At 66.2% G+C, this 12,453-nt stretch overlaps 1 protein-coding gene across 2 annotated transcripts in view; it reads left to right on the forward strand.

Annotated features, from left to right (window-relative positions):
* The window catches only part of TAFA5 (TAFA chemokine like family member 5), a 190,415-nt gene that overhangs the window by 151,865 nt on the left and 26,097 nt on the right, over positions 1-12,453 (forward strand). For both annotated transcript variants that reach the window (XM_078449284.2, XM_078449285.2), the window contains exon 3: positions 4,253-4,380. In XM_078449284.2, coding sequence (XP_078305410.1) covers positions 4,253-4,380 — 128 coding nt within the window. The remainder of the gene's footprint in view (positions 1-4,252; positions 4,381-12,453) is intronic.

Below are 12,453 nucleotides of genomic sequence, written 5' to 3' on the forward strand. Positions count from 1 at the left end.
GGGGTCGGGGGCCGGCGTGAGGAGCTCCCGGCTGTGTCCACGGTCCCCCGCTGCCTGACCCGGACCCGGTGCTGGGCCGCTCGCGCGTCTCTTAGAGGAAGGAGGGGCTTCTCCGGGGCCCGTGTGCCCGTGTGCCGGGTGTGTTCCCAGGGCCGGTGAGGCCGTGTTGCTGGGGGGCTGCGTAGGGACCCCTCCTCCAATCCCGCTGCCGTCCCGCTGTGTTTCTGAAGGGCTGTCCTTTCCCTGGAAGGTAGTCTCTCCCTCGTCTCTTCTCAGAAGTGTCCCCGCTGCCCCCTGTCTGGCCCCGTCACTCTGTGGCTGTCCTGACCCGTCTTCAGCTCCATTCACCATTGGCCCGAACGCTGTCTGGGCAAATTGACCTTCCGGCAAATTCCCTGCCTGTAGCGCTGTGGCCCCCGCCTGCGGGCCCTACTCTGTGGCCTTTCCCCCCAGTGCCCGGCCTCTCTCCCCGGACCAGGGCCACCCACCCCACCATCGCCTCGCTGCCCCTCTGGCCCTCTGATGCCCGTCCAGCTGTGTCCCGAGCGGCCTGCCACACGCTGCCCACGGCTGCAGCGGGCTGAAGCAGCAGGGGCCTGAGGCAGAGCCCGTGTCCCTGGGATGTCCGCGTGGAGGGCAGTCTGGAGCGGGGCCGGGAGCCACTCGGGGCCCCAGCCTGAGGCTCCCAGCGCTCACTGCCGGGGGAGGGGGAGGCGCCCAGCCAGCAGCAGGTGCACAGAGCCGCCCCGGGGTGCGAGTGGGCAGGTGCAAGCGTGTTCACGGGGAGCGAGACCGGCTGGCGAGAGGAGGTGCGAGCGCTGGGCGCCTGGGGGTGTCTCTGGGGACCCATGCGAGGTGGGGGCGGGCCGAGGGAGGGGCAATGGCACCCGTCACGGCCGAGCAGGCGCCCCATCAGAGGTTCCATTTTGGCCCCCAGCCCCAGTCTGGACAAGCCTGCACTCCCGGGCCCGGGGACAGGCCGGGGGACATGCCAATGACGCCTGATGAGCGGGGGGCCCAGCTGCCCACGCGGCTGAGGCCCCTGACTGTCAGCCACTGGGGGCACCGTCAGCCCCTGGCGGGTGCCCTCCCCGGCACCAGAGCTGCCTCAGCGTCACCGACACCGTGACGTGTGACACGAAAGGTCCCTGTGTCCCTGGGACGCGGTGGCCAGCACTGTGCCTGCCACCGCCTCCAGCAGGAAGTGGGCTCGGGCCGGCTGAGCTGAGGTCTGCAGCGAACAGAAGGCGTGTGCTCAGCAGCGGCCGGCCAGTGCCCTCCTCGGGGCCGGCCCCTGCCACGTCCGGGCCGCCACGCTGCGTGGGGGATGGCTGGCCATCAGCCGCTCGATGCGTCTGCTCGTGTGTGTGTGCACGCACTCGTGGACGCACGGACGGGTGCGTGCTGTTTGCCTGTGTTCGTGCGTTTAAGAGTCTGTGTGCGTTTCCCGTGCGTGTGAACAGGAGCACATGGGAGCAAGCAGGGACGTGTGTGATCGGCCGTGTGGACACGGCGAGGGGGGCCGCGTGTTCCCCGCTTTCAGAGCTGCGTGTGTGGCGGGAAGGAGTGGAGGGGTGGGGTCCGCAGCCTCCAGCCTGCTTCCAGAAAGGTGAACGGAGCCCAGGCGGAGCCCGGGGTCACACTGCGGTGACGTGGCCTCGGCTGAGGGCCTGGCAAGGGAGGGGGAGCTGCTGTGAGGCTAACGGGAGCGTCCCGAGGTCCTCAGGGTGCACGCGAGGCTGGGGCCGTCTGCCCCAGCGTCTGTCCACGGCCGCCAGCCCCAGTGGCCACAGGGGCCCCGACCGTGAGGGATGCGTGTCCGTGAGCGCCGACAGGCTGAGCCCCGTGTGGACACCTGCTCCTCCTCCCGGCACCGTGCTCCCCTGGGAGGACCGGGCCCGAGGGTGGACGAACGCTGCTGCTGAGGCCCCGCGGCCGGCACACGGCGGTGCAGCATGGAACCCAGGCCCTTCTGCCAGCCCCGCCAGCTCGGGCGTCTGGCCGTGTCCCGGGGTGTCCCGCACCCTGGGCGGCACAGCCCCAGCCGGGACCGGCCCTCAGCACTGTCTGTGCAGCCCCCTCGTGGATGTCGCGGTCCCCCGCCTGCGTGGCCTTCTTGCCTGCAGAACCTCGTCATCCTCTTGCCGCCGAAGGGGACGTCGTCCCCGAGACACCTTGTTCTTGCTCTCAGACCCTCGGTCAAGCGTTGGGGCGGCCCATGCCTCCCCGGTGGCGGAGTCTCGGTGACCGCGTTCCCTGGGTGCGGCTCAGGGAGACAGACGGGGAGCGCAGATGCGGATTCCCTTTGATCCACACTTAAGCCCCTTCCTCGCCGATCCTCACTGCTGATCCCAGAGAAGCTTCCCCGACACTTGTCGGGATCCTCGCCCAGACGCCATGCAGAGGATTTCCGGGGATTGGGCCGGGCGTGTGCCTCAATCCTGTAGCCGCTCCGTGGGCTTAGGGTGTCCGTCTCCTGGCTTCCAACAGGGCTTTGGGGCCATCTTTTACCGTGACAAAATGGTGCATCTGGGACAGGACGTCGTGGTGGGGCCCTGGCAGGAATGATGAGCGGAGGAGGAGGAGGCCTGGGGTGGGGTGGGGGGGGGTGCGCTGGGCAAAGCTCCGGCTCCCGCGTGGCCGGGCCTGAGAGGGGCTCCCGCCCGCACCCAGCGTCTCCCCCAAGGGTCCGGCCCAGGACGGCGGCCGCTCATTGCAGAGACATTTCTGGGGACGCTGCGAATGGAGTCCTGCGCGTCCCCACCCTGCCCTGGGGAGCCGCACTGGTTCTCAGCTGCAGTGTCCTTCCCTGCTGACTTTCCAGCTGAATGAGAAGTGTGTCCGAGGGGTGAGTGTCCCTCGTGTCACAGGCTGCTGGGACAAAATGCCACCCCCAGGGCAGCTTCAGCAGCAAATGTTTGGGGGCCGGGATTTGAGGCAAGGGCACCGGTGGCTCAGGTTCCAGCAAGAGGCCTCCTCTGGCTTCTCACGTGTCCTCGTGGGCTCGGTGCTGAGGGACAGTGGGGACTCGGTGTCTGCTCTCACACGGACACCAGTCCTATGGGACCGGGACCCCACCCTCGTGACCTCGTGTCACCTGACTTCCGTAAGAGCACGGTGCCCGAGGGCCCACACGCTGGGGGTTAGAGGGTCAGGGCTTCACCTTGCGACTTAGCGGGGTGCAGTCCCGTCCGTGGCCTGGCCTGGAAAGGAGCGGGTCTCAGGGTGACCACCTAGTGCATCCTCTGGACGGCCCCAGGTCCCGCCCCCGGGCTGTCTCCTGGCCCCGCTGGCCTCCTCCCACCGCCCCCGAGGGGACAGGCACACCGGCACAGGGCAGATGCACGAACATGCGCCTGTGCTCGCTCGGCCTGGACCCCTGTGTGCGTCCTCCGGCAGGGGGGCGGGAGCTGAGGCCGAGGCTGTGGTTGGAAGCGTGCGTCTGGCCCGCTGGGGGCATCCGGTCTGAACACTCAGACTCTGCACGGGGGACCCTCCGATTTGCACGGATGCCCTTCCTGTAGAAGTGCGGTCAGCCGGCCGTACGTGCCTCTGGAAGGACGCGCACTGTGTCCTAACTCGGAAAGCAGCCACGGGCCCACAGCCACAAAATGATGGGGTGCCTCCAGCAAGGGAGAAACGTGGCTCTTTTCTGCCTGGAAGCGGTTGGTTCGGGCTTTATGGCTGCCGCGCCACTCCGGGCTCAGCGGCCACCTGGGGTCTACCCACCCTGTCGCTTGCCTGCACCCCAGGTGATGACAGGGGCTCAGGTCAGCCCCCCGCTTTTGGAGGAGGACCAGGGAGGGGCCGTGGTCACTGCGAGACCCGCCATGGATCGGTCCGATGGCAGCACTGGCCCACCTCCTGAGGACCCCGCTCGTAGTGCTGACCCCCCGGCCCCTGCGTCCCCATCCTTCAGCCGGCCCGCGTGTGCCACACCGGAAGGACATCCGGTGCTGCTTTTAAGGAGAGAAGAGACTTGTCCACTCCAGGACGAGGCCGTGGCTACTCCCTGAAACTGTCCTCAACACCCCGTTACCACTTACTGGGGGCTGGGGGTTGGGGGCTGGGGGCAGGGCCGGGCCTGGGGAGCAGCACCGAACGGGGTCTGGGGCAACAGTGGCCGGCCGCCCCGCGTGACCCGGGCGCCACCCACCAGGCCTTCGGCCCCCGTGGCCGGCGCCCAGGGTGGGGTCAGGGTGCGGGCGCTGCCCCAGCTGAGCCATGCTGACCGCCCTCCTGTCTCCCACAGCTCGGATCATCAAGACAAAGCAGTGGTGCGACATGCTCCCGTGTCTGGAGGGTGAAGGCTGTGACCTGCTGATCAACCGGTCAGGCTGGACGTGCACGCAGCCTGGAGGGCGGATAAAGACCACCACGGTGGGTACTCGGCCCTGCTCGTTCTGGGACGCAGGGAGGGCGGCGGGCCCTGGGCACTGGGTCCTCGAGGGGAGGCGGCCCCACACCGGCGATGGCAGGGGCAGTCGGCTTCCTGGTGTGGAGGGGCCACGCCTGCCTCCATGCCCGCCTCGTTCTCTGGGCTCCAATCAGTCGGTCCCTGGGCTGTCCCCCCCCCCCGGGCCGTCACGGAGAGCGTGACAGAACCACTCAGGAGGTAGCTCAGGGCCCACGCACAACTGGTGGCTGGTGGTGTTGTCTCCTTTCTGGGGCAGGGGCATGCTCGAAGCTCCAGGAGAAGGGGTTGGGGCCCCCCAGAGGGGGGCGAAGGCTCTTGAAAGAGCAGGATTGACTGAGGAGGGGTGGTGACCTGAATGTCTGTTCCCGCCCTGGGCACCGCAGAGTGGCCACTCGGCAGAGGCCCCGACAAACCCCGAGGTGCCCCCTGTCCTTCCCCAGCACACCCCTGTCCGCTGAGGGGGCACACCGCGGACCCTCCTTTCCAGGCGCTGCGACCAGCCCTGTCCCCGTGGCTGCTGTTCCTTGGGGGTGGGGGTGGGAGGGGGCGGGAGGGAAGGGGAAGGGGTCCTGGGACTGCTCGCTGAGGTCCCTTTTCCAAAGGTAAGTTCCTCGAGGCCCGTGCGGCGACGGCCCAGGCCACGGGAGTCGGCGCCCGTGTCCTCTGGTTCTGGCCCTGGGGCTCCGCAGGCCGAGGCCCACACGGCAATGACCTCTGCTGCCTGCTGGCCCATTCTCACCCCAATCCCGCCCTTCCTCGTAAGCTCCACCTAGAAACTGAGGACTGGAGTAGGTTGTGATCTGGCCGTGACTCCCGCCACGGGAACTTTGAGTCAGGGAGGTCTGGGGTCCCTGAGGAAGCATCTAGAAAGCCCCACGGGGGTCTGGGCCTCCTCCCGGGATTGCTGTGGGGGCTGCAGCCCTCAGGAGCTGGGCCAGAGGAAAACCCGCGGCCTCTGGGTGGAGCCCCTATGCTGCAGGCCCCTCGGGGGCACGGTCTGAGCAGCGGCTGCCCGTTGGTGGGAGTTAGGCAGTTCTCCCTTGGTGGCAGCGTGGGCTGGGCGGGGGGCACCGGCCACATGCGGCCCTCAGCTGAGACAGTCACTTGTTCACCCGTGATGAACACGGGAATGGCCACCCTGTCCTCATGCCCATCAGCTGTGCAGGGACCTGCCACCTGCCTGGCGGCTCCGAGGGAGCCCGGGGGAGCTTCTGACGTGTGACCGCCAGCTCCAGGGGCTCATTATTCTAGGGTCCTCGTCTGTGTGCCGTTCCCAAACGGGGGAGACCTGGGGACACGCAGACCCTCGCTGGCCAGAGCTGCTGTCCTCCATCAGTGGGGACCAAGGGGTCAGTGTGATAAAGCTGGAGGGCGGGGGTCTTCCCAGGTGTCTCCAGACAGAGCTCCGGCTCTCACGGCAAGGCTGGGCTGTGGTGACCCGTTTGCAAAGCTTTCCGAAAAGTTTACTTGAGCTCTTGACCCAAACACCGTATAATTGGAGGCATAGTCCGGGTTTCAAGGTCGCGTCTCGATTCTCTTATAGATGCTCAGTGCTATGGGGTCTCCCCTTCCATCATGACGGTTTTCCCGTGAGATGGGCTCTGAGGGACCTCGTGATGGCTTGGCCAGGTGACAGCCAATTCAACTCAGTGGCTAGAGCGCGTCTGGAGCGGTGCCCCTCCCCCCAGCCCCACCACGTCTCACCTCACGCCTCTGTGTTCCCCTCTCTGTGCCCACCCACCTGTGAGTGGCCCTCACGCGGGGCCCCCGTACGTGGGTGCGATACGTTAATGACTCCAGCTCCTGGGGAGAGACCCCGGGAGCGTGCTGGTGTTCGCGTGTCCTAGAGCGTGGCTCCTCAGAGGGCAGCTTGCTCCCCATTAGTGGGTCATGAAATTAATTTCCTGGATCATGACCAGCATTTAAAAGAAGTTAGAAGAAATAGAGTAAAACGAGAGAGTCCCGCGTCATGAGGGTGAATGCCGCGTAGTGAAAGGCCCACGCACGGGGTCACCAGGGAGATGGGGTCTTCACGGCAGGACACGGCGAGGTGTGGTGGCCCGGTGGCCTCGGGGCGCTCCCGCGTCTGTGTGGCCCCAGGCTCCGCTTCTCGCTCCGCTGGCCCGTGGACGTCGGCCTGCACCAGGAACGTGACCCGGGAGGACGCGCCCTCCCCCGTGTCCGGCGCTGAGGCCGTGACCTGCATGTGTCGTCGGGTGCTCGTCCGTGCACTGGTGCTCCGTCCCCCAAACCAGATAGAGACCCACGTTCCCAGTCAGCCATTAGGCGCCACGCTTGAGTTCTGTGCGGAGCGAGCGCCCGGTTGGGGGGAGTGTCTGTCCCGTTCTGCTCAGGAACTGGGACTTCATGGAAACTCGCTTCCCCCAAAGCACACTTCCCGAGAGCCGGCTCTGAGACGAGGCCCGGCGGCCACAGCCTGAGCTCGTCCGTGCCCAGAGGTGGACATCCTGCCCAGCTGTTCGGGACTTCAGGCAGTCAGGGGGTCACGGTGTCCTGGCATCTGGGCTAGACCCTGGGAGGGGATGCCCGGCGGCCCGGCCTGGCCTGCCGACCGGTCCCGGAGCTCAGCGCTCACTACGGACCGATTCACACGGCAGACGAGCGCCAGGGCGGGGGTGGGGTTGGCTGTCGTTGATTCCTGTTGGGTCCTGCCTGTTAACACCCCCCGAGGTGCTGAGTGTCTTTCCACAGAGCCCTTGTCTGGGCCGAGAAAGCCAGCATGGGACGGGGTGGGGGCCACTGTCCCTTCCACTGCCCATCTTCACAGTCCTGAGGATGATGTGTTGTCCAGATGGCCCGCTTGGCCCGGAGCTCCCGCCTCAGCCTCCTGCAAGCTTGGGGCCCCACACCCTAGACCCTCCCACCCTGGACCCCCACACCCTAACACCCCACCCTTGACCCCTGCACCCTGGACCCCCACACCCTAGACACTCCCACCCTGGACCCCCACACCTTAGACACGCCCCACCCTGGACCCCGCACCCTAACCCCACACCCTGGACCCCCGCACCCTGGACCCCCACACCCTAGACACCCCCACCCTGGACCCCCACATCCTAGATCTCACACCCTAGACCCCCATACCCTAAGCCCCTATACCCTGGACCCCCACACACTGAACCCCCTCACACTGGACCCCACACCTTAGACCCCACACCCTGGACCCCACACCCTGGACCCCCACACACTCTCCACAACACTTGCACTGAGAATCTTACAACGACCAAGAACCTAGCAAATGTTCTGGGCCCCCCGTTAAAAAAACAAACAAACAAACAAAAACACACGTGCTGCTCATGTTGGCCATCTGGACACCCGTATAAAGTGACAGGGACAAGAGAAGGAGAAAGGCGTAGGGGGAAGGAGAGGAGAAGGCAGGAGGCACCGTGCAGGCAGGCCCTCCCGCCTGGCCCCACGGCAGACGGCCCCAGGGGGTTCGTGCCAGAGCGGGGCCCGTGTCTGGCGCGTCTCCAGGTCGGGGAGCTTCCTGAAGACCCAGGTCCTGAGAAGCACAGGCCCCCTCAGCTCCCGGAGCGCTGTCTCTCTGGAGGACCCCTCCACGTGAGTCCCCTGCGGCCCCCCCAAGTGACCGCGGCCACAGCTCATTCTCACTGGGCTCTGGGGGCCAGAGGTCAGATGTTGAGGTGAGGCTCCTCCAGAGGAGAGGAGGGAGGGTCCGTCGGCCTCAGGCCGGGTCTGGGGCTCCATCGTCACGTGGCCGTGTGCCTGCGGGAGCTAGTGGTTCCCTCGAGAACGCTCGGCCGTCACGTCCAGGCCCGTCCCAGGTTAAGGATGATTCTGTCTCGCGAGCTTTATTTATTACATCTAAGATGACTCCGTTTCCAAAAATGTCACTTTCCGAGGTTCAGTGGGCATGAATTTTGGGTGGGACGAGGGTCCCATCCCATCCCATCCACTAACTTAAACAAGCCCAAGGTGGGTCGCCGTGGTGTGGGGCCCGAGGACCCTTCTGGGAAGCCCAGCCTCTGCCCGTTGGGTCCACAGGCCACGCTGGAGGACGTGGGGGAAAGCAAAGGGCCAGTGCTCGAGCCGGGAGCACGGAGGACGCAAACCACAGGCCGGAGGCACAGGCGCCCGGAAGGCCGTGGAGCCAGCGGCCGCACAGAGAAGCTGGCGGTGGGGGGGGCCCGCGGGAGCAGGGGGTGGGAAGGCGGCAGGAGAAGGGCACGCCAGTGGGGCCACACGTCCCCGACCTCTTCCCTTCCTCCCCCAGGTGGGGTCCCTGAGCCCCCGGGCGGGGGGGGGGGGTGTGCGATGGCCCCACATCCACCGTGCTCCCCTGTGAGGGGCCCCCGCCGACCTCTCTCGACACAGGGGTGAGCTGTCACCCCCATGCTCTCGCGCCCCAGATTTGTGACAAGAGTCACGGTGGAGTTAAGACGCTGAGTTGGACACCAGGGAGATAAAAGGCATTTTGGGGGGATTACGTGTATAATTTTTATGAGGACGGAAGTTTAAAATATGTATAAAATGCACACGTGAGCACACGTGCACCTGTGGTTACACACGCGTGTGCATTTGTGTGCACATACACCTGCACGAGTGTGTGTGTGCAGAGCAGATTCTGTTAGCCCGCTGGTGGAAGGACGGAGCCCCAGAAAGTCGTAGCATCGACTGTTGACGAGAAGTAGGAAACACAGAGAGCAGTTCAGGAGGTCCGAAGAACACAGGGTCCAAAAACGGAGAGAAACGGAGGAGAGAAGATTATCAAAGAAATGTGTAAGGAAAGAAATCCCCAGAGCTCGGAGGTGCAGGTTGCGGAGGGAGGGGTGAGTCAGCGCGGGGCCGCGGGCCGGCCCAAAGCCGGAGGGGAAAGGGTCACGTACGGACTCGGATGCGGCCGCTGCTGTCCTGCCCAGTCGCTCGAAGCCAGACCTGAGCAGCACACGTCTTCCCGATTTCCAGGACGCAGCTCCCGACCTGGGGTTCCGGGACTGGAGGAATGTTCCCGGGTGCGGGAGAGAGCGCCTCCAGCCGGCGGGGCCCCTCCGTGCACCCCCTGTGGTGGGAATAAAGTCCTCCATCCGCGAAGAGGAGGACCGAGCAGGACGAGCCCCGGGGGAGCCCCGGCCCAGCCCGCTGCAGCCGTGGGGCCCCCAAGCTTTGGGCCGGTCTCGCGTTTCTCCCCCACGGGAGAGCTTTCTTTATTATGTATCTATGAGCCCGTTATTTGTGAGGCATTGCGGGTCCGGGAAGTCCCGGTGGGCACGAGCCCTGCCCCCACAGAGCCCCAGGAGGGTCCTCAGGTGACTCCCCGGGGAGGCGACGGCTGTCTGAAGTGGGCAGAGACAGTTGGAGGAGAGCGGTCCACACGGGCACCTGCGGCCTGCTCCCAAGACAGCCTGGCTTCTTAGGAGCTGGGGGGGCCCAGTCGTCTCCAAGGGTGAGGCAGGGCCCCAGGGGATATGGAAGATGCCGGAGAGAGTCCCTCCTGCATGCGCCGGGGGCACAGGGACAACTTCAGGAGGGCTTTGTCTTTGTGAGGCCGGCTGGGGCCACGGGCTCGAGGTCACTCTGTCAGGGAGAGGGTTGCAGATGAGACTCTGTGGTCCCAGCTGCAGAGGAGGGGACCCACTGGGTCTGCGGTGTCAGAGAGGGGACACGGCGGCAGCCGTTGTGGCGCAGGGAGGGGTGGGGAGGGGCAGGGGTCAGGATGGACTCGTGTTTCCGGCCTGGTGACTCCTGTAGGCATCCAGGACCACCCCCCGGCCCACACACTAGGCGCTAGGCCGTCCGAAGTCAGCGTGGCAGCCCCCGGGGTCCGTGGCTGGGGTGGGGGGGTTGGAGGCCCCCAGCGGGGAGGGTGGCGGGCGCGGTCGTGGAGGGAAGCCCAGAGGCTTCCACCACAGAGCGGCCGACCTGTGTGTGGTGCGTCTGCTCCCCCGTCTCTGCGAGGGGTCCCCTGGTCCCTCCCAGCCCCCCCCCCAGGCCCACGGGTCAGTAGGAATTCCCGCAGCCTTGCCGACCTTGGGGGTTGTGTGCGCCCAGCTTTCTGTCCCCTGTGAGGCCTCCTTCCGTCCCTCCGTGCTCAGGGCGACCCGGGGCTCCTTCGCTCCTGAGTTCCAGGACTTCCGGGAACGCGGACGCAGTCTGTCACTTCCTGCAATCTCTGTGCCCCCAGCCTGGCTCTCCCGGCCGCTGAAGGCCCGCTCGCCCGTCTGGCCGTCCACCCGCCGCGCCGGCCGGCATGTCCTGAGCTCTCCTAGTGCCCGGTCCGGGCCAGCCCATGCTGCGCGTGGAAACTGCAGGTTCTGGCCCCACCGGGAGGGGACGCGCTGCTGCTGGTCCCTTTCGTGGGCCCCGGGCCTTCAGGGCTCTCCAGACGTGCCTGCCAGCCGTGAGCCCCTACAGGTGGGATCATCCTGACAGCTTCCAGGAGCTCAGCGCCTCGTGGAGGTGTTTGGGGGCCTCTGGTTTGTCTCTGATCTTGAATGAGCCATCCCAGCAATTAGAAGCTTTTATTACAGAGCGGGGTCTCAGCTGCCGTTCTGCTGCTCATTCTGAAAACCAATAAAAGAAACATGACTCTGGGCCCCGAGCGAGGCGGCGCGGGGCTTTATTGGCCGGAGGCCACAACTGGCTGGCTTGTGGCAGGTATTTCCTTGTCTGCTTTGGGGGGAGGGAGACAGTGGTCCCTGCGGATCTGCGGGGGTTTCCATCGGTCCCCCCGGCAGGTGTCCCAGGCCCCCAGCCGAGTGCCCCCGGCTCTGTGAGTCGAGGCCCTCCCCGGCGCGCCCAGCCTCTGCAGGCAAGCTCATTCGCCACGTTCCCCTCCCAGGGCACCCGTCCGTGTAGACAGGGAACCCTGAGAGCAGCCCGGGGTGCAGGGCGCGTGGGCTCCCGGGAAGGCGCCCGGAACAGACCGTGATGTCAGCGGGGAACCTGGGCCCTGTGTCGATCCGGGTTGGGCCGTGTCTCCCCTCGGCCCCTGGCCCAGGATTTGGGGGGCAGGTGGGGAGACCACAGCGGGCTCTCAGGAAGTGGGCCTCCGGGTGGGACGGGGCAGGTCAGCCAGGGCATGGGGTCAAAGACAGGCGCAGAAGACGAGGCTGGGGCTCCAGGAGGCTCCTCATCAGAGCGCAGGATGGGACGAGGGCCCCGCGGGATAATCCCCGGTCCAGTTTGTGCCGTGTCCGCCGTGGTGGGTTCCCGAGGAGGGAATTAACGGCCGCCCGCGCCCCTTGTAGAGTTCTATTACGCATCTGGGCGCGAGGACGAGACGGGTAATGGATGTGCCTCTCACGGACAAACAGGATTTTCAGCTGGAGAGTTTCTGTTGGGATCCGTGCGGTGGGGGCATATGGCGGAGCCCCTCACGCCCTGCACGCGCCCGCGAGGATGTGCTTTCTGGCGTCTGTTCAGGGCTCTCCTCTCCCGCGGCGGATGCCGGGCGGAGCTTTGGCTGAGAACCCGCGCACGGTGGCCCGTGGCTCAGGGCCTCCCCTGCCGCCTGCAAGGATCAGGGGACAGAGGGCCAGCCGTGCCGTGAGGTCTGGGGCTGAGCGGCCCCTCCCGCAGGGCCGAGGGGCCGCCGTCCGTCAGGCATGTGGAATCGGATGGAATGGTGTTTATGGCGGGTCCGCTGGAGCCCAGGCAGCGCACAGAGCGTGGCCCGGGTGTGCCCTGCCGGGAGGGAGGCATCTGGGCTCAGGATGGGGCGTGGCCGCCCCGGGGGAGCGGAGGGGAGGAGGGCGGAGACGCGGGAGGACTCCCAGCCAGCCCCTCTCATCTGCCCTCTGGGAGCGTCTCAGCAAATACGACGACGTCCTGCCAGGACAAAGGGCTTTTGTCAGGTTTCTAGGATTAGCGTCCAGCAAGGCCGAGCGGAGGGCAGAACTCCCCCGAGCAAGTCAGTGCCCGCACCCAGCTAATTCTTTCTGCCGCACAAACAATGAAAAATACCGAGTCATTACTCTGATCCCTGTCTGCAATCCATTTTGTGTTCCTTGAATCACTGCTATTTATCACCACAGTAATAGCTGGACGTTTTAATA

The sequence above is a fragment of the Panthera onca genome, chromosome B4, assembly GCF_046562875.1.
Source record: "Panthera onca isolate mPanOnc1 chromosome B4, mPanOnc1 haplotype 2, whole genome shotgun sequence".
In the NCBI taxonomy this organism is placed as follows: domain Eukaryota; kingdom Metazoa; phylum Chordata; class Mammalia; order Carnivora; family Felidae; genus Panthera; species Panthera onca.